Source organism: Pantherophis guttatus, chromosome 3, assembly GCF_059756535.1.
Source record: "Pantherophis guttatus breed Tessera chromosome 3, ASM5975653v1, whole genome shotgun sequence".
NCBI classification, from domain to species: Eukaryota; Metazoa; Chordata; class Lepidosauria; order Squamata; family Colubridae; genus Pantherophis; species Pantherophis guttatus.
The window spans coordinates 190,589,043-190,610,714 of record NC_142065.1 but is presented as its reverse complement, the minus strand read 5'-3'; the positions used below and the strand labels follow the sequence as shown (position 1 = coordinate 190,610,714).

Genomic DNA, 21,672 nt, shown 5'->3' with positions numbered 1-21,672 from the left:
GTTTTATGTTTATTGTGTATTTTCAGACAGTGTTGTACTTTTTTAATTTATATTGAATTTGAAATATTTTTACATAAAGTATCCAAAGACATTTGGTTATTGGACAGCATAAAACTATCAAAACATATGTATAAATAGATGATCAGAAGTCTTGGGTACAGGTCATGCCAGAATTTTTTCTGTTTCTTTTTTTTTTTCAATGAAAGAGGGTTTATGTTTGTATTCAGATGAGGAGAAATTCCATGCTGGAGTGTGGTCGTTTTAAACTCATGCAGTGGTTGAGTGGTATCTGGCCTGTGAATATCTTGTTCTTTATAGGTAGTCCTCAACTTACAACCACAATTGGAATCAGAATTTCTTTTGCTAAGTAAGGTGATTGTTAAATGACTTATACTTGATTTTATGACCATTTTTGCTGTAGTTTTCTTAAACAAATCACTGTAGTTAAGTCAATGTGGCTTCCTTCATGGACTTTGCTTTAAAGAGCTGTCTTGGAAGATTGCAAATGGTGATCAAATGACCTCAGACCAGAGGTCTGATCAGTTCTGGAGAACTGGTAGCAGAAATTTTGAGTAGTTTGGAGAACCGGTAAATACCACCTCTGACTGGCCCCGCCCCCATCTATTCTCTTTCTCCGGAGTCCCAGCTGATTGGGAGGGAATGAGGATTTTGCAATAACCTTTCCCTGGAGTGGGGTGGGAATGGAGATTTTACAGTATCCTTCCCCTGCCACACCCAAGCCATGCCCCCCCCAAGCCACACCACATCCACCAAGCCATGCCCATAGAACCGGTAGTAAAAAAATTTGAATCCCACCACTGTCCCAGACACTGCAATTGTCCTAAATACATCCTAGCTGCCAAGCATCCACATTTTTATCATGTAATTACAAATTAACAGAGTTGGAAGGGACCTTGTAAATCATCTATTCCAACCCACCCACCCCCAAGCAGACCTACACCATTTTTGACAGATGGCAGTCCAGTCTCTTCTTGAAAGCTTCCAGTGATGAAACTCCCACCACTTCTGAAGGCAAGCTGTTCCATTGTTTGATTGCTCTCACTGTCAGAAAATTTCTCTTTATTTCCAGATTGAACCTCTCCTTGTTCAGTTTCCATCCATTATTCCTTGTCTGGCCTTCAGGGGCTTTGGAGAATAGCTTGACCCCCCGCTCCTCTCTGTGGCAGCCCCTCAAATATTTGAACACTGCTCTCATGTCTCCCCTGGTCCTTCAATTCACTAGACTAGCCATGTCCAGTTCCTGTATGTTTTAATCTCCAGTCCCTAATCATCTTGATTGCTCTTTTCTGCACTCTTTCTAGAGTCTCTACATCTTTTTATAGTGCGGTGACCAAAATGCTGCAGTGGTTGTAAGTCACTCTTTTCCATGCTATTGTAACTTCAAGTAGTTTCTGATGATGGTAGTAAGCTGAGGACTACCTATAGATTTTCGAGCCTCCTGGGCTTCCCACACTTCCATCTAATTCCAAGGAAATCTGTCAGGGCAGACTTCTATTCATTGGGCTATTTAGATAACAGAAGACTTGTCAACTATATGGAGAGCCAGTTTAGTCTAGTGGTAAAGGCACCAGGCTAGAAACCAGGAGAAGGTGAGTTCTAAAAAAGGCTTGTTACCTACATATATATGGTTGTTGGAGACTCTCTTCATAGGATTGAAATTCTGTGAAGAAGAATGCTCAACTAGGGCTCAGGGAAAGTAAAAATTTATTCGACAAAGCTATAGCTAATCACTGTCATTACACACATTGTGTGATAACTGATTGTTTTCTAAGAAGCTTTGAGGTTTCATGCTTTGTCAGAACATCTTCTGCGAAAGGTGCTTATATTGTTTTAATAGCATCATGAATAATAATGCAAATCTTCAGGAATAAATCTTTATAATGCAGGCAGATTTACTGCAGGCATACAAGGCACCCTTCTGCAGAATTCTACTTAATGTCTCCCAAACCATTTTTAATGTAGCTTATTGTGTATAATTTTAATTATGTAAGGGTCTGCTGGGTCCTGATTATAAGTTCTATCACCAGTCTCAACAGCTGAAGGGTGCCTATGCAAAGTCTGTTATTGATATTGCATATCTTTATCTTTATCTTTATTTGATTTATATATCGCCCTACTCCCGAAGGACTCAGGGCGGTGAAGAGCCAAACAATAAAATACATAAATACAAAATTTAAAAACAGAATAAAACCGAATTAAACAATTTGGCCCAGACAGATTTAAAACACCCCAATCATTTAAAAACAGATTAAAATTTTCATATTAAAAAGAAAAAGGGAAAAGATTAGGCCAGGCCCGCCTGATGGAATAAAAAGGTCTTGAGAGCGCGGCGGAAGGTGCGCAGATCCGGGATCCTCCGTATCTCCGGGGGGAGCTCATTCCAGATAGTAGGTGCCCCCACAGAGAAGGCCCTGGGGCCGCCAATCGACATTGTTTGGCCGACGGCACCCGGAGGAGTCCCTCTCTATGAGAGCGTACCGGCCGGTGGGAGGCTATTGGTGGTAGTAGGCGGTCCCGTAGATAACCAGGTCCTAAGCCATGGAGCACTCTAAAGGTGGTAACCAAAACCTTGAAGCGCACCTAGAAGACTACCGGGAGCCAGTGCAGCTCGCGCAGGAGAGTTCATTTTTTTTAATACTTGCAACTAGTGTCAGTGCCCTTCTATGGTGCAGAATTTACACACTGCATTGCACTGGCCCTGAATGCATTGATTGCAGTAGTGGGTTGCCCCTGGTTCGGACTGGTTCGCAAGAACCAGTAGTAAAACCGGCAGGAGGCCCCACCCACTGCCCCAGATGTCGTTATCGGCGATCTGCGTATGCAATCCTGTTGCGAACCGGTAGTAAATGTAAGTAGAACCCACCCTGATTGATTGATATTTTTCATAAAATTGGTATTCATCAGATATTGGGCTCCCAAATGTTATCTCCATTCCTTGTGCCATTTGCAAAAATCACGTTGTTTTCAGTTGCTATTGCAAAACATATTCTTTGAGTTTGCCAAGTACAGCAGGGGAATGTCTGTCACTAGGAATCGAGCAGCTTTATTAGTATAATAAAGGCAAGATAAAAATAGCATGTTTAAATCAGAGAGTTCCAAAGTGTTATGGGCTCTTGCTTTTGTAAATGTTATAAGTATTTACCTGAAATACATAAATTCCTGGCTTGGTAACTCCAGTAGCATTCCTGGATCACTGAATTGAGTTATTTGTTGGATGTTGAATTGGGTATACTGTTGCATTTGCGAATTGTGTCTCTTGGGACTTCCTGTCTCAGGTGTTCAATATGCTTTTGCTCTGTGAAAGAGAAGAGAGCAGCTGGAGAAGGTACTCCTATCCCTTAGTGTATGATCTACCAAATGACAAAAATGAAGGAACCTGGAAGGCTGAAAGGATAATCTACTATGAATTCATTTACAAATCCTTTTGAATTGTTTCATGGTGTTAATTGTCAAAGACAGATTCCTGACTTCAACATGGAGATTTCCTAGTACATAAGGAATATTTATCTAAGATACGCGTTAAAAAGCTGAACCCAGTCAAGGTTAGTTGGCATGAATGATCAAGACCATCATTGAACATCTAATCCAGGAGTGTCAAACTCAAGGCCCGGGAGCCACATCCAGCCCATGGGGTGCTTAGATCTGGCCTGAGGGGCTGCCCTGGAAACAGCAAAGGACTGGCCCACAGTACCTCTACCAGTGAAAACAGAACTCTTGAGAGCCTCCAGAGCTCCATTTTCACTGGCAGAGGGTTGTAGGAAGCTGTCACAGCCGAAAACGGAGCTCGGGAGCCCACTTTTGCTGGCAGAGCGCTCAGCCCCTACAGGTGCCCCTGACACGATTGATGTTGAGCTGGCCACACCCACCCTGGCCATGCCCATTCTGACATCACTCCCCCCCCCGAGGTCAAACACAACCCTGATGCGGCCCTTTAATGAAATCGAGTTTGACACCCCCTAAGCTATTGGGAGAAAAAAGGAAAATAGTTAAATAGTTCAAACATGTATCATTAAGCAGCTGAAGCTAATTAAATATTAAAAAACAAATGCAGTTGAAACTATACGTTCTCTAGCAGGGCTCTGCAAAGTATTTGAAATAATGCTGTGCTGAGTACATTGATACAAGTGGTACAGCTCTTTCCAGAGTGTTAAAATAACTATGTTCTTTGTAAGGGTTGCACAGTTGCATAGAAGGCATCTCCCAAATATTTATGTGTGCATGTACACACACTGACAGCACTCATATTGACACTGCTAGTAAAGTGACAGAGAATTATAGTTCCAGCATCATTAAAGGGCTCCAGGTCAGGGAAAGCTGGGCTATGTTTTGAATTCAGAAAACTGGTCCTATATAAGTTAAAACACATTGATACCCCTTCCTGGACCCCCAGCATGGCCAGATTGTACCTATGAAATTTGATGGCAAAATCACTGGATTTTGTTGGTGGGACTTTTTAGGCTGTTTGGGAAGATTTAAGAGTAGGGAAAGGAGTGGGTGGACCCACAGGTCATCCTGCCTCCATTTCTGCCCTAATCCCTCAGTACATAGAAAAAGACTGGAAAAATTTACTCCTACCTCTTCTAGGGATGTTACGTCATTTTTTGTAAACCACTCTGAATTGAGAAAGGTTAGAGCAGCCTAGAAATGTTGTAATATACAATCAAACACAAATAAATGTCTATCTGGAAAAAAGAGGAGGCCAAGTTGCAACCCAGCTGCTGAAATGTTGCCTCCTCCTCCTTTAATCCCATCCAATCCATGAATTGAGGTTCCTTTCTTAAGCATTTTTAGGTAATCCAGACTTAATTTACTGTATGGAATCATGTTCAAATCGGAAGATAACAGCCCTTTTCTGAAGGATACACTTTCAATTTAGTACTTGCTCCTTATTTAGAGGATCGTTTTGCAGTAATGCGTTGTCAATTCACTCTTCCCCTCTCCTACTAGCGTTTATTTTAGGATTAAATACTTTAAAAATTGTGTCTTGGCTAAGAAAATATCTAAATGCATTTTTTATTATTTTATTATAGTTAAGTATATTTTGCACTCAAATTTCGTGTATGCAAACTTTTTGTTCCTTAAAAATGTTTCTGACCTGGTGTGTTTTTTTAATATAAAGAAATTTTTACATGAAATTAAAAAAAACTACAGAACATAAAAGGAAAAACATGAAAAAGAAATATAAAAGAACCAAAGAAAAAGTGAAAGATAACAAAAGACAAAGAAAAAGAAGGGTACCTAGAGAAGTAACTACCAATCTTTCCAGCCGTTACAAACATAATAATTACCATCTCCACTCTACTAAGTTACACATCATGGTTCTCTTTTTCCCTTAAACAAACCTTTTAAATCAATAAATTTCCAAACCACCCATTTATATTTATCCATTTTCAACAAAAAGGCCATAAAGGGTTTCCAGTCTTTAATAACTGTTGTTCCTTCCTTAATCAAACAAGTCAATTTAATCATTTCTACAAGCTCTGCCAGCTTCCCAATCCATTTCTCTATTATGACTATTTCTGCATTTCAGGTCTGTCATTCCTTATGCTCCAGATGCTTCATTCATTTCACTGGAACATGATCAGTGTGTGTGTGTGTGTGTGTGTGTGTGTGTGTGTGTGTGTGTACGCGCGCGCGCATTTAACTACCTCCCAAAACTTTGTGAAGCCTATATAATTGTGGCTTTCTTCCTGGTTGAATTTTCTTTACCAGAGATGCTGATATAATTATGGATTTTGGTTTGTTTTATGTTTTGTTGGCCATAAAGATCACTTATACCCTTTGATTTGCTATTTAGCTTTATGTCATCTGACCTTTATAGTTAGGATAGTTAGCTGAAAAAATGTCTCCTTGTTTTGGTTCCCTTTTTTTGGCAACTGGGATATTTGATTATTAGCCCTTTGCAGGTTCTGTTTGGATAGCTGCACGTACACGTCATGTTTCCTATTAGGAGAAGTAAAACACTCTCTTCCAGTTGGAAGTTACTTGAATAAGAGACCAATCACAGAAGGATAACAAAAAGAACAGGTAAGGCAACATCCTGGAAAAAAACTTATCTAAGAACACGCCAACAATTGGAAGGAATCCAATAGTTGTTTTATTAAAGCTAGCCAGTTAAGAGTGAATCGCTGGTCTCCTGCCATAAGAATGCCAGAGACTGTCAGCAAAATTCTTATATATGTTACAAAGATTGAAGAAGAACACATTTGACCATTAACAAAGAATTGCTTTATAACTGATAAGGAATACAATTAGGACATACATAATTCTGTTCGTCCCCCTATCTGGCAAGATTTTAAAAGGGTGATTAAGCCCCGTGAACGCCAAACAAACTGGCTGTTATTCTAATTGCTTTACCCTGGATCTTGCTTTGGTAATGCTATAATACCATTATCAGCATCTTTGAGAATGTTACACTTTATGGAGACATCGTTTGTGAATCAAATGCCATTCACTGATTAAACAAAGATTGCAACTCAAGGAAAAAATATGTCATGATAGAATAGTATTCAGGAAGATAGTTAAGCAGTTTAGTGACTAAATCTATTGACTTATACACAAACAAGTAGAGATTGAGGGAACATGGATGTCTTAGGTGTGAGCACATTGGGCACACACTGAATAATAAAAAATCCTTCCACAGCACTTCTATTTGGCACCATCCATATATGTTGATCTGTGTGGCTGTGGTGGCTGGGCCAATACATTGGGGCTAGAGGGAAGCCAATACATTGGGGCTAGAGGGAAGCCCAAGTTGGAAAAGCCATTAAGATGCTGCAAAAGATATAACAATTACTGCAGCTTACTGGGAGTTCATATTTAGTCTTAGCCTGTGTTGTGGTCCACCAGCAGCCTGCGGAACTGGCAGCGGAGTCAGACAGTGAGGAGGCTGGGGAGGACAATGGGCCAGTCCTGGAGTTAGGGGAAGGCCGGATGAGGGCTCTGCGTGAGAGGCGGAGCGGCAGGGGCATCTGGGAGCGATGCGCAGACTCTGGAGCCTCCAGAGGTGGGCAGCAGAGATGCAGAGGAACAGGAGGAGCCTGTTCCTAGTGCACGCATGTGAAGAGCTGCCAGAAGGCAAGAGCAGCTAAAGCAAAAAGGACAACTTGGGAGTAAGGCCAGGAGATGATTGGCCCCTCCCAGAAGGCTTAAAAAAGCAGCTTCGGTTCTTTGTAGGAAAGCAAAGTTGCTACATTTGTTTCTTGTTTCTGAACTTCATGGGGCTTTGCCAAGAAAAGCCTTTGGCACGATGCCAAAGAAGACAGGTTTGTGATAAGGTTGAAGGACTTTTTCTGAAGGATTTGTTTTGGAATTAATCTGGACTAAGATGAGAATGAAGTAATTCTCAGCTGTTCTAATAAAATATGTTTGTTAGGACTGATTGTGTCTGGTAATAACTACTTGGGCCTAGGTTACAACAGCCTGTGGAACATTACTATTAAACCCTTATTAAAGCATACCTGAGGATTGGGAAGCCATGAGTTCTACTCATGCCTTAAACACAAAGTCAACTAGTTGACATTTAGCCAGTCAGTTTCTCTCAGCCCTAGGAAGGAGGCAACAGCAAACCCCTTCTGAGAAACATTGCCAAGAAAATTGTAGGGATTTGTCCAGGCAGTCTATGAGAATTGGACAAGATTGAATGGAAGAGGAAAAAAAATCAACCCTACATTAAGAAGGCCAAATACCTGTAAGAACTAATGTAGCATCATGGTTAAAGTCTCAGAGAAAAGGGAAAATGTCTGTATTTGAACTAAGTCATATACCGGTAACTAAGTGACCATCCACCAAAATATAGTCTTGTTTACCACCACTTCCCTGTGTAGAAATTGCAGTTGTAGCTCCCGAGATAATTCTAAGAATCATTCATTATTCAAAAAGTTGAGAATCTTTTTCTTCATGTGCTCCCTTGAGGAGAACTATTGAGAAAGCTAATGAAATTGCTGAATTTATTGTTGAAATGTTGTTTTTTAAAATGTTGCTTAATAGATATATGGCATGATTTTAATTTCTTAGATTCATTATGTCTATAGCAAAGTTCTGGTAATGAAATCTAACCTTCATAACTTAATTATAAATGTGGACATTAGAATTATGTTTGGGATACATTTTTAATAACTTTCAGGGGAAAAGAATTTTCAGTTTTATAAATGTGTGTTTTATTGACTTTTTTCTTTTTTTTTAAAAAATGGAAGAATCTTACCTAGATCACTTTAAAATGACTAACTGTATTTGATAGCTGGTCATTAAGGAATATAAAGGAGCATGAACAATTCATACTGCACTGAATCCTTAATCACATTCTCTATCTTTTATTTTTACCTAAAAAGTGCTGTGTATACTTTCACAAATTTATGATATAATAGTCACAGAAACATGACAAACGATTAGAAAAGAATCACTAATACTTACAATAATGTGTATTAAACACAGAAATGTTGTCTCTATGACGTTACTAATCAAATTAGTTGAGTTCCAAGCAGGCCTCCTCCTGTAGGGCTTTGCATTGGCTTATTAGATCATGTCTAGCTATAACCTTCTTCAGTCTCTCATGTCTCCTCCCAGATTCACGTAAGAGCAGGGATCTCTCTCCATACTGTCTTACAAAACAAAATGGTATTCACGTAAACAAGTCAAAATCTGGTACTTCTCATTTGCATGCTGAGGGTTTCTTCTGGTTTTCAGATGAAAATGTTAATCATCACCAAGAGAATCAACCTTTTAAAAGGTTGTCTAAGGCCCATGCTGTTCATCATCCCTTGGTTTTGTAAACAAAAGAATAAACTGCTTTTTTACCCCTCCCTTCTTTAGATAAAATCCTGATACCACCATGGGAAAACAGAACAGCAAGTTACGCCCAGAAGTGATGCAAGATTTGCTAGAAAGCACAGACTTTACTGAACATGAGATCCAGGAATGGTACAAAGGCTTTCTCAGAGACTGTCCAAGTGGACATTTGTCCATGGAGGAATTTAAGAAAATCTATGGGAATTTTTTTCCTTATGGGGACGCTTCTAAATTTGCTGAACATGTGTTCCGTACATTTGATGCAAACGGCGATGGAACAATAGATTTCAGAGAATTTATCATAGCTTTGAGTGTAACGTCCCGAGGGAAACTGGAGCAAAAGCTGAAGTGGGCATTCAGTATGTATGACCTGGACGGAAATGGATACATCAGCAAAGCAGAAATGTTAGAAATAGTCCAGGTATGTATCACTTATAAAAATCTTCCATCCTTCCTCCTTCCTTCCTTCCTTCCTTCCTTCCTTCCTTCCTTCCTTCCTTCCTTCCTTCCTTCCTTCCTTCCTTCCTTCCCTCCCTCCCTCCCTCCCTCCCTCCCTCCCTCCCTCCCTAAACAATGAATGCATAAATTTGTCACCGTTCTTGAATTACCATGTTCTCTTCACTATAAAAATGTAATATAATATTAATTCACTGGCTAGAGTAGAAAGAAAAATCTTATCTCTGCCAAGATATTCAGATGTGTCTCCTTCTGAAGACCATTAAATAAGAAATTGGATTCTCAGTGTAAATTCTGTTTTATCTAATTGTTCCATATTTTGATTGGTAAATTATGTTATTCTGTCAACTGTAATCCCTCCCTGTGTGACCAAAAAACAGTGGCTGTCAGCTCTACTAAAAAAGTAAAGTAAAATGAGATCTACAGTAACCAAGGCAATTAGAAAATCAAGGCAATTAAAAAATTCTATTCTCGGGATGGTCTACTATGTATTACAGAATTTTGATTCCTTATTTGGCTAGTGTGGGTATGTGCAGTATGAATGGTTATAGCCAAGCCAGTGAAAAACCAATATGTTGTAGCAGCTAACCTTGGATTAGTACTTGAAGTGACAAGGTTCAAATCAGGAATCAGTGGAAGACCTTCAGCCTAATTTACCATGTTGTGAAGATCACCTTTCCCAACCCGATGCTCTGATCTACAATTTCAATACTCTTGGAGTGAGCTTTGGAAATCCTCATTATTCTTGTTGGAATAAAAACTTGATAGATAACATTGTCCCCGTAATCCTTTTGTCGTACAGAGGGGCGAATTTTCCTACCCTCATTTCTCTACTGGTGCTGCATTCTTACCTTTCATCACCTTTAAAGTTGTTCTGTTCCTTGAGCTGACACCTGTCTTCTTTTGGCTATTTTGAAGTGTTCTTTGTGCTGTTGCTTCCACCATTTAAACCAGGGGTCTCCAACCTTGGCAACTTTAAGCCTGGAGGACTTCAACTCCCAGATTTCCCAGCTTTGCTGGCTGGGAAATCTCGGAGTTGAAGTCCTCCAGGCTTAAAGTTGCCAAGGTTGGAGACCCCTGGTTTAAACAATAACCAGTGGATTTCACCACCCCAGAGTATTTAAGATAAAGTTTTAGTATAAATGTTTCATCTACTTCAGGTGGCATGCTAAACTGATGTTATTTCATGTCCCTTCTGTGGAATTGAGGCCAGAGGAATCCCTGGTGACCATTAATATAATCTCAAACGAGACGTGGGCCAGCAAAACTGTGGCACAAGCTGTTGAGTTTCCAATTTGTTTCTGGGAGGAATAAAAAATGTCAGATGTCAGAAAGATTTTCTTAGAGATCTATTTTAGCTTATATAGCAACTATTTTTTGTAGTTCTATAAATAGCCTATTTTAATTAGGTTTCTGAAATTCATGTTTTTAATGAAGGGCTGTTGTTAAGGTTACCTTTGTTACCTGCCAATCTGATTTCAAATTAGAGTTCCCAAGTTTAATGTTGAATTTTATTATTTTTGGCAACTTGTGTCATTCCCATAGTATTTGTTGGAATTGCTCACAATAATGGCAAGGTGAAAGAAGGGAAGGGAAAGGACAATTTAGATCAGTCTATCAGGAAGTAATCTGAATTTCTTCTGGTTTAAATATAGATAAACGTAGATATAGTGTGGCACATTGCAGTGGAGAAAAATCCGCTTACATCTGGAAAAGCATTAAAGGCTACTTTAGCATATACTAAGGCTATTCTCTGTATTAGCATTTTTCCTGTGATCTGTAGGCATTTCTTTCCTGATGCTATTTCTGCTCAATATTCAATTTTCCCCTCGTGAGTCAATTAGGGCTACAATAAATGCTTGTTGCAAAAATCTGTATGACTGCTAGAGGGCGAAACATTTTCTGTGTCACTTTCCTGCCATCAAGTGGTCATACGGATTGTTGCAGAGCTGTTCAACTATGTAGGACATTAAAACAAATGATATTTACTATTTTTCATTTATACTTTATTATTAATTTGTCTTCAGTGAGTAGCAGTTGAATTTAAAAATAAAAACTGGTAAATAAAAAAATAAAAAATAAACATTTATTTAGATGTCCAATATCGGAGAAACTAATACTGTGTTTCCCCAAAAATAAAACCCTGTCTTAAATTTTTTGTGAACTCCGAAATAAGCGCTTGGCCTTATTTTTGGGGAGGTCTTATTATTTTGGGGCGCATGGAACAAGATGGGGCTCCTCTTGCCGTCTTACTTGATTTCCAGCTCTGCGTTTAAATATTTTCAGGGAGGGCTTATTTTCGGGGGAAGGCTTATTTTAGTGCATGCGCTCAAAAGCCCGATTGGGCTTATTATCAGGGGATGTCTTATTTTCGGGGAAACAGGATATACACACGTAATATAGGGTTATAGTACTGTATTGAATTAACTGAGAATAACTATAATTACCAAGACTAATTCTCTTTTTTTTAAAATAAATTTTATTTCTTTAAAAAAATACAAACAGAAAGTTTATCAATAAACAGATCACAGTGAGAACCTTACACAATACATTACATTCAGTCCAAATACTGTATACAAAAGAGAGGTAAAAACTAAGCTAACATTGTCCTCTTTTTATTCTATTATTTAACGAAACATACCATAGGTCCCAACATTGGAAATATGCAGAATCTTTTTGATCTCTTAAAATTTTTGTTAGCCTATCGGCTTCTGCACATTCCATAATTTTCCCTAAAATCATATCTTCAGACGGTAGGTCTTTACCCTTCCAATTTTGGGCAAGACATATTCTTGCTGCAGTTGTAATATAGACAGTCAGATACCATTTGTTAGCCTAATGTTTAATAAGTAAAATAAGTAAAACTGAAACCCAAGACTAATTCTCAATGGAGATGTCTAAGATTTCATGGTTAAGATATATTCTAAGGTTCAACCACATGTCCGTATCCTTTGAACACGTTTCAGAGAATATTTAAGTGGACTTCCTTCTTCATGGGAGGGAATAGGGTTTCCTTAAGGTATGCTTAGGAAGGTACACATTTATTATACTTGCAATTCAACTTTATGTATATCTGCATCACATAAATCTCCTAGTGTTCAGTAGGAGTTATTTTCAAGAAATGGTACAGAATTACTGTACTTCTTTAAATAAAATAATCATCATTCTAATTTTTTTTACAGGTTAGATTTTTTTTTCCTGTTAGTGTTTTTTAGTTGTACAGTAATATTTTTAAGGATGCTTTATCCCCCCCCTTTATTTTAAATGTACAATATACTGAATATTTATGGTAAATAAACACAAAAACATTATTTACAAGAAATATACAATTAGAGTATGTATTGGATTGGTCATTAACTTTTACTCCCACTGTTCAGTAATTAATGCTGTAAATAATGAGCACTTACTTGCTCATTCAGCATTTTCTGTATTAGTTATTGCAACAAGTGTTTTGGCATAACCAATAGGGATGGGACAAGAAGCGGTTCCAGTAAGTCTTTTCCAGGGGTGGGTTGCTGGGGATTCGCAGGGGTTCGGGAAAACTTCTAGCTAAGATTCTGTGCAGTTTGGAGAACCCCCAAATCCCACTCCTGGCTGGCCCCTCCCATCCTTCCCCTCCCAGAGTCCCCACGCGGCCTGTTTTGGCTGCAGGTAAGTGCAGGGCGCGCACGGAGGCTCAGGGAGGGCGAAAAATGGACCTACCGGAAGTTCGGGAAGGCCAGAAACGGCCCATTTCCAGCCTCCAGAGGGCCTCCAGAGCCTGAGGAGGGTATTTTTGCTCTCCCAGAGGCTCGAGGAAAGCCTCCGGATCCCGGAGAGGGCAAACACACACCCCGCCGCCGTGGTGCAGGAGGCCGACTAGGCATGCCCACCTAGCAACCGGGCAGAGAACCCCTTCCTAAAGTTTTTGGAGCCCACGCCTGGTCTTTTCACATACAAAAAACTATAGCATAAAGTGTAGAGGTGTGATGTGTAATTGAAAACAAAGGGACTAGAAGTCCTGGGAAACCAAGATCTCTGTGTACTGGTGTGAAAATCGATTTAAGGCTATAATTGTATGCTTATTTACATGGAACAACATTTCAGTAGGATTTAATTCTGAATAACTGGAATTAGAATTGTTTCTCTAAGTGCCCCACAGGAAGGTATTGACTGCATTGTGGATCCTGTTCAGTTCAGTTTTTTGCCCATGCTTTAACTTGCTTGAGCTGGAGTGAGGTTGTCCTAGTGATCATAATACAGGGATAACATTTAGGTGAATTAACCAAATGATGCTTCTGCTGCAAACTAAGACTATTTGTTATTACAGTTTTCGGAAAAACCAAATCTTCCCTTATAATTGTAGAATCTAAACAAACCATAAGGAAGCATCCACCCTTAAACTGCAATGAAATTTCGCTAGCAAAATATCATTTTGTTAATAACCCCCGTTGATAATCATTATGTCTTCATCTCAGTGTGTCTTTGAGGATAATGAGAATTGTGTGATATATCTGTAAAGTCCAGTATAGAAGAGGCAGCTTTAGTTACATAAACTCCTGAAAGCTACCTGGGATAGGTCCGCCAATGCACAGAATTCCCATTGAAGTTTCTGAAATTATGCAATTCTAGACCCTTCCTTTTCATATTCCATTTTTTTAGGCAATCTACAAGATGGTTTCTTCAGTTATGAAGATGCCAGAAGATGAATCAACACCAGAGAAAAGAACTGAGAAAATCTTTCGCCAGATGGATACCAACAGAGACGGTAAATTATCTTTGGATTAGCTTCCTTTTAACTTGCTTCTGTTGTTTCTGATCTCTCGATGCCTTTTGAAGAGCAGACTTGAATAAGTAGCAGCAGTGGTGAAATCTAAATCTTTTTACTACCGGTTCTGTGGGCGTGGCTTGGTGGGCGTGGTGTGGCTTGGTGGCGTGGTAGAGGAAGGATACTGCAAAATCTCCATTCCCACCCCACTCCAGGGGAAGGATACTGTCAGCTCCAGCGTGCTCAGCTCAGAACCACCATGTGGGGGGGGGGGGGGAGAGAGAAAAGTCTTACTGCAAACACCAGACATTACATCATGCCCCTTACAGCCTGAGGCGAACCTCAGGAGCACAACTTACAACTCGGGGGTGGGGGTGGGGGGTGGGTTGGTGGGCGTTGCAAGGGAAGGATATTGCAAAATCTCCATTCCTACCCCACTCTGGGGCCAGCCAGAGGTGGTATTTGCCGGTTCTCCAAACTACTCAAAATTTCTGCTACCAGTTCTCCAGAACCTGTCAGAATCTGCTGGATTTCACCCCTGAGTAGGAGTATGTCACTGATTCATAGATCCAGCAATAAACCTCTGTGAAAGAATGATGGCTAATGTTACTGTGAAAAAGTTTTGGCAAGCCAAATGCTGCTTCTTGTTAGGTTGCTGTCTTGCAGCTCAACCCATTACTCAGATAAGAGACCCCTGTGCTAAACAATGCAGGGCAAGAGATACGGTACAAAAGATCAGGTGGGAAAATGGGTGGAAAAAGTTGTGGTTGCCTCCTTGACTAATTCAGTAACAGATTCAACGCTGCAGAAATTTTATATATAGAGGCAATCATGATGCTTCAGATCAAGATGTTATTTTTAAGGAAAACATTTATAGGGTTATATTTGCTTGTATATACTGGCTAAATTTGCATTCCATATTAAACCATAAAATGTAGTTTACAAATCACAGGGATTAAACCAAATCTCAAATAAATTATGACAATATGTTGCATGAATTATATTATGTTTTGTTTTGGATTAGCATGTTGGGAGCACAAAGTATAGTGGTACCTCGGTACTCATCATTAATTGGTTCTGGGAGGCACGATGAGTACCAAATTTTTCCATAAGGAATAATGTAGTGAGTCACAATACAGCCGACACTGACAAGTTCTAACTTTTGCATTGCATACCAAACAAATGATAAGTCCCGGGACAAAGTTTTCCCATCAAAATATGTTGAGTACCAAATTTGATGAGTTTCAAAGCAGTTGAGTACCAAGGTATCCCTGATTTTTTTTCCCAATTTTTATTTATAAGTACAAACTACACAGAACAATGAAACGTACAAAACATAAAAACATATAAACACCCATTTCAATACATGTCCAGTTTGTCGCAACTGTAATATACATTTCTCTTTGTATTTTGACTCTTCCTTATTTGGTCATTCCCTTTTGTCTATCTACTATTGATCTTTGTTGACCTATTTCTGTTCTTTGTTTCCATCATACTATATTTGGTCATTTTGTTTACTTCCTATTGCTTCATCTCTTTCCTATCTTTCAACCAACTATACCACTTTTCCCATACTAAGTAAAAGTCATGTTCTTCCCTATTTTGTAATTTCTTTGTGAGTCTATCTAATTCCGCACATTCCATAATTTTATTGATTACTTTATCTGGTGTTGGTATATCACTACTCTTCCAGTGTTGCGCGTATAGTATTCGTGCTGCTGTTATCATATGTATAATTAAATATGTTGTTTCTTTTTCGTAGTGTCCATTTACTATGCCTAGTAGGAAGCTTTCTGGTCTTAGTTCTATCTTTTGGTGTGTTATTTCCTCTATTTGTATTTTGATCCTTTGCCAATATTGTTTCGCCATTGGGCAAGTCCACCACATATGGTAATAGGTGCCTTTGTGGTGGTTGCATTTCCAACATGTTGATGGTACCCCTGATTTTTTAACCATAATTTATGGCCTAGCATACTCTCTGAACCTAATAATAAGTAGTGATGATTCATATTTATTTTGAAAACCCAAACCAACATCTCTGTTTATTTTTTAGGAAAACTTTCTCTGGAAGAGTTCATTCGAGGAGCCAAAAGCGACCCATCTATTGTCCGTCTCCTTCAATGTGATCCCAGCAGTGCTGGACAGTTTTAAAACTGATGTTTATTATTACTTTGTGTCTTTCTGGTTTGTTTCTTTTGTCTCATATATCTCTTCACCAGAACAACATTCATGGGTGTTGCCTTTTTAAGGCTACCTTTGCCTTCTTTTGTGGCATTATCTGCTTTCCTCGTGGCCAGCCATGAAGATGTTGTGCTTACAGTCTCTCTAAAATGCATCCCGGATTACAGAGAATGCAACTGTCACAACAGTGTCCTTTTTCAAATTGTAATTATTTGTGGCCTGTGTGCCACTGAGTATGAATAGGACTTACTTCCTAATTGGGTTAATTGCCTTAAGTCTTGTCTAGTTTGCCAATTCCAAACTGGTTCCAAAACTCTGTAAGATCTGAGGCACATGTGGAGAAGACTGAAGTCAGCCAATAATTGCCATCAATCAATCAAATCTTTATTACGGTCAAAGACCAGCATAAGGAGGATGGAATACAGTCAATTAAAAAGCATAGAACATACATAAAGTAATTGTAAAAAAAAACCCCAAAAACTATAAAACAAAGTATATATAAAAACAGAAGATTTAAAGAAATCTTAACAGGAGGGGTAGAAGCATTAAATGGGTGTAGGGAGCATGAAGGACAGCGTGTGGCAAACTCAATCTACCATAGTAAAGAGCATTCTTGTATAATGAACTAAATGCTCCTTATTATTAGTTTATGGAACATCTGATGGATGTTCAGCAGTGGTGCACAGAACCTGACAATATATGTTACAGCAAGGTTAGCATCTGAAAGCAGCAGGAAGGGGTAAAATAGTATTGTGCACTCCGGATATGTATGCAATAGTGGAGAGATAATGCTAATATGAATGTCTTTGCAAAAGAGGCAGAGGACAAGTATATGCTCTGTTGTTTTTGTGTGTCCAGTAGCACAGAGACATCATCTCTCTGGATAGGAAATCTTACTGTATTGGCTTTCAAAGACAGCTGAGGGACATCAATCCAGAGTAAAAACTCTACATTCGTTAGGTACTTCAAGTTTGGTTAGGTATGCCATTGGGGAGTACCTGCCATCTTCACTGGCAGTAAAGATTGGGGACTTGGCTAGATCCAGATGGTGCTACATTCCATTTAATGAGTGTCTTGTCCCCAATAGCTACCATGTACCTTCCAATATTGGGGAATGCCAAACAAGATTTTTTTTAAATGTCATTCTAGTGAATAAAGAGGCCAGTGATCTTGGGGGGCTTAATACATTTGCCAGGGAGAGTGTGCTAATGTTTACATGAGATCTGGGGTTAAGATACCTTATGTACAAATTTCTGTTACCATATGAGATTAGACACAGGCTGTATTATTCGCTACACATTTTCCTTAAAGGTATTGAAAAATAGCTTATGCTAGGACTTAGGGTTAAATTCGTAGCTGTGAGAAGTACATGAAGAGCCAGTTTGGTCTAGTAGCTAAACTGCTAGATTAGAAGCCGAGATACTAGATAGTTCTGCCTTAGACATGGAAACCAGCTGGCTGACTCTGGACCAATCTCTCTCACACTTAGAAAGAAAGCATTGGCAGGCTACTTCTTAAAATGTTGCCAAGACTTATCTCTGTAGTCATCAGGAATCAGGGTTATTTCAATGGACCATAACAGCAACAGAAGCACTACTACTGTTGAAGAAATCAATGCAAATCTTATTTTCCAATAGAGAAGCCAAGATGGTAAATTAAATATGTGCATTCATTCTAAGAAATCCTTAGTGATTAGTATATGAGGTATGAAATCCCTTTTCTAAATGATGGTGATTTCAATCCTCCAGTCTGAATGTTGCAACAAAGGGACCAATGGCACCATGGAGCTAAATTTAAGTAATACACAATTAATGTTTTGTCTGCAAAGCTGTGAACTATAACAGAATTAATGATAAGAAATAACTAACACTAGCCTATGCCTGTACCCTTCAGAGATGCCATACTATTTGTAAAATTATAGAAAATAATGGGTTTGTACAGATTATATTAATATTTCCGCTATTTTAAAAAAACCAACCAGATTTCTACAAATGACATTCCTTATCCTTAAATAGAGATTCATTTAGAGAAAAGGCAGAGGAGAATTATATTTTATTTATCATTATCTTGTTTATCATTTAGCATCTTGAATCAGGAAGTCATTGTGCACGTTGAGAACTTGAGCTGAAGAAAACTGAGTTAAATATTGAGACTAATTTATGCCATTAGAGGAGAATGAAGGCACTTTTTTTAATCTGAAAGGCCTCTAGCTTTGAAGAACTTCAGGAAAATGAGAGGATTTGGTGATAATAGAATATTGTACCTGCATGTTACAGAGCCTTATTTTGTTTGTACTTAGTTGAGGAGAATCGGTAGTTCCAATATAATTGAAAACATATTTTCTAAGCATGTAACTTTGCTAAGATAGATTTGCAGAGTAGAAATAAAGCAGGCAGGAAAGACATGGTTATACACGATCTTTTGCCACGCCAAAGCCATTTCCCTCTTTAGCTTCAGTCTTGAAGCTTGGCTTTTAGAAAAACAATAGAAATGGGAAACAGGGCATTGTTCCAGGGAAGAATTAGAGATCTGGAAGTACATGCAAAAAGGAGAATCAGCTGGCAGGGAAGACATCTATATATTTAACCATTTAGGCACCAGCCAGGTTTTCCTCTTCAAATATCTTGCCAAGGCAATTTCCTCCATCATCAATGATTTTGGAGCCCCATTGGCACAAAAAGAGCAGAAAGGAAATATTGTAATGGAGAATTGGAAGGGGTTAACATTGCTGTGGTGTTGCAATTCCCTTTCTTACATAATAGTAGCATTTGCTTTGTAACATGTAGTTTTGCTCAAGTTCGAATGGAAAAGGGTTCAAAGAAATTGCATTATTTACTGTAAGCACTTGACACCCAAGGAGGAGATTGATGTGACTGCATTTCAAGTTCTGGAGTGGCAGAGAAAGAATTCTTCCAAGGTAGATTCCCTACCTCAATCATTTTCATACCCCAGAAGTAACTTGTAAAATTTATGCACAGTCACGCATGCCCTAGTCACTTCTCGCCTGGACTACTGTAACGCTCTCTACATGGGGCTCCCCTTGAGGAACACCCGGAGGCTCCAACTGGTCCAGAACGCAGCCGCGCGGGTGATTATGGGAGCGACTTGGTGCTCCCATATAACACCTCTCCTGCGCAAGCTGCACTGGCTTCCAGTGGTCTTCCGGGTGCGCTTCAAGGTATTGGTTCTCACCTTTAAAGCGCTCCATGGCTTAGGGCCAGGGTATTTACGAGACCGCCTTCTGCAACCAATAACCTCCCACCGGCCAATACGCTGTCACAGAGAGGGCCTCCTCAGGGTGCCGTCGGTCAAGCAATGTCGGCTGGCGGCTCCCAGGGGGAGAGCCTTCTCTGTGGGGGCACCCACCCTCTGGAAAGAGCTCCCTCCCGGAATACGACTGATCCCAGACCTCTGTACTTTCCGTAAGGCCCTGAAGACTTTTTTATTCCACCAAGCCGGCCTAGCCTAAAAGGTCTTATGGGTTAGTTTTTTAAATTGTATAGATGTGGGGTTTTAAATTGTGAGGCCGATTGATTTAATTGATTTTAGTTATTTTAACTTTTATATTATATGTATCTTAATTCCGGCTTAATTCCTGAGTCCTTTGGGAGAAGGGCGGTATATAAATTTAAATAAATAAATAAATAAATAAATAAATAAATAAATAAATAAATAATAAAACAGCCTGTGTTTCTTCCAAATTCATCCTGCTCACCATGTGACGGCAGGTTCGCAAAAGTGCAGATCTAAGCTGCACCTCAAAAGACATAAAATACAGGACTCATGTAGGTCTTAATTAAAATACAGGATACCACTTATAATGTATTTATAAATATATCAATATGCATGCACACGCGTGCACGCACACACACATATAATGGACTTTTTAAAAAATGTTTTGTGCTTTTTATTCAAAGGTAACTGTTTTATTATACAGTTATCTTCTCCTCCAACTCTTTGAAATCCCTTCTACAAAACTTTAGCTAAGTTGAAGACAAATGGATGGACACAATGGAGTTTATAAACATTTTGGAACCCTTCCCAAAGCAACTGTCTGGTTTCATGATTTGTCAGGCAGCAGTTTCAGTTCAGAACTTGGGAATAAGCTGGTTAAGGGGGCTCTTTTTTGCCTTGTAGCGCACCAGGGTTGCTTGGCATGTAAGAGAAGGTGATAGGGAAGACCTTATTGGCATAGTTAAGTGGGAACAGAGCAGGGGTGAAATTCAGCCAGTTCTATCCGGCTCGGGCAAACTGGTAGCGGTGGCTGCAGGAGGCTGCGTCTACCTGCGCGGATGTCATGACGTTGCTTTTTTGCAACATTTTAAGCCTCTGCGCATTCGCACATTTGCGAACCAATAGGGAAGATAAGTGAATTTCACCCCTGGAACAGAGGCAGTGTTTATAAAGAACAATAGTTCCATTCGACCTAAATTGTTAAATTTGTTTCAGTAAGGAAACTGCTTGTGGAAAAGATTTCAACCAAGGGGTTGGTTGTGAGATGATTAGTGCTATTTATGGTAAGAAGGATTCTTTTTAAAATATTTATTTGGGTTTTGTTACATATTTTTTGAATTCCACCCAAAAAGGAAACTGGACAAATCCTCTCATGAGCATTTAACTCGGAGTTGGCTGAAAGTTTAGATTTCTGGCCTTTTTTTTTTTATTGCTTTTTTTGGCCTCTAAAAACCATGAGATGTAACAATCTTGGCCTGGAAGAACTTTTTAAAGTTTCTGCTTTCAGGAGGTTTTTGAAGGTTGCATGAAGAGATATGTAAAGTTTATCCCCAAAGAATTGAAGAATCATGCTTCTGAATTTTATTTTTTTTTGGCTACTACAATTGGATTTACGGTAAAAAAAAAAAATGGGGGAGGGGATAGGGAAATTATGTATGATTTCTCAGTTGTGAATTTACAGAGCTGAGAACCAATTTGTTCCACGTCCAGGCGCTGCAATCAAGAATAACACCCTGCAAAATGCTTTGTGTTGTTATGAGGCAGTGTGTTATTTTTCTTCTAAAAATAAAAAGCCAGAGCCCAGCAACATCTTTGATTTGAAAGAGCACTGGGCACCTAACAAATTTATGCCTGGATATTTTTATTGAAATAATGGACATAATGTTGGTAAGGTAAAACTGTATATAAAACAGGCAGTAAGTGGTTTGTATTTTCACCAATCCACCTGACTACAATATTTGATATAGCACTATATTAAAAGTTAGCCATTCTTTAATGATGAGTCTCACAAGCCCATCATTGTAAATTTAAAGCATTTCTGACCAAATTTCTAAAGTGTTTTGCTTTATGAAGAAATGGGTGTTCATAAGATTGCTTAAGAGTATTTTAAATCATTTGTCTCAATAGCTGATTTCAAAATAAAAAAAGCAAATTTACCAAAAGTCTAATTCAGGTCATGCAAGGGTATGGCCACAATTCGTTCTTTCAAAAAAGCAGCCAGATGTGTCTTGGGTTTTCCCCCCCTT

The 21,672-nt window shown here is 39.0% G+C and overlaps 1 protein-coding gene across 1 annotated transcript in view; it reads left to right on the top strand.

Annotated features, from left to right (window-relative positions):
• The window catches only part of NCALD (neurocalcin delta), a 63,321-nt gene extending 44,449 nt beyond the window's left edge, over positions 1-18,872 (top strand). The window contains exons 2-4 of the mRNA XM_034422129.3: positions 8,833-9,229; positions 13,906-14,011; positions 16,065-18,872. Coding sequence (XP_034278020.1) covers positions 8,852-9,229; positions 13,906-14,011; positions 16,065-16,162 — 582 coding nt within the window. The 5' untranslated portion in view covers positions 8,833-8,851 and the 3' untranslated portion in view covers positions 16,163-18,872. The remainder of the gene's footprint in view (positions 1-8,832; positions 9,230-13,905; positions 14,012-16,064) is intronic.
• The last annotated feature ends 2,800 nt before the right edge of the window (positions 18,873-21,672 follow it).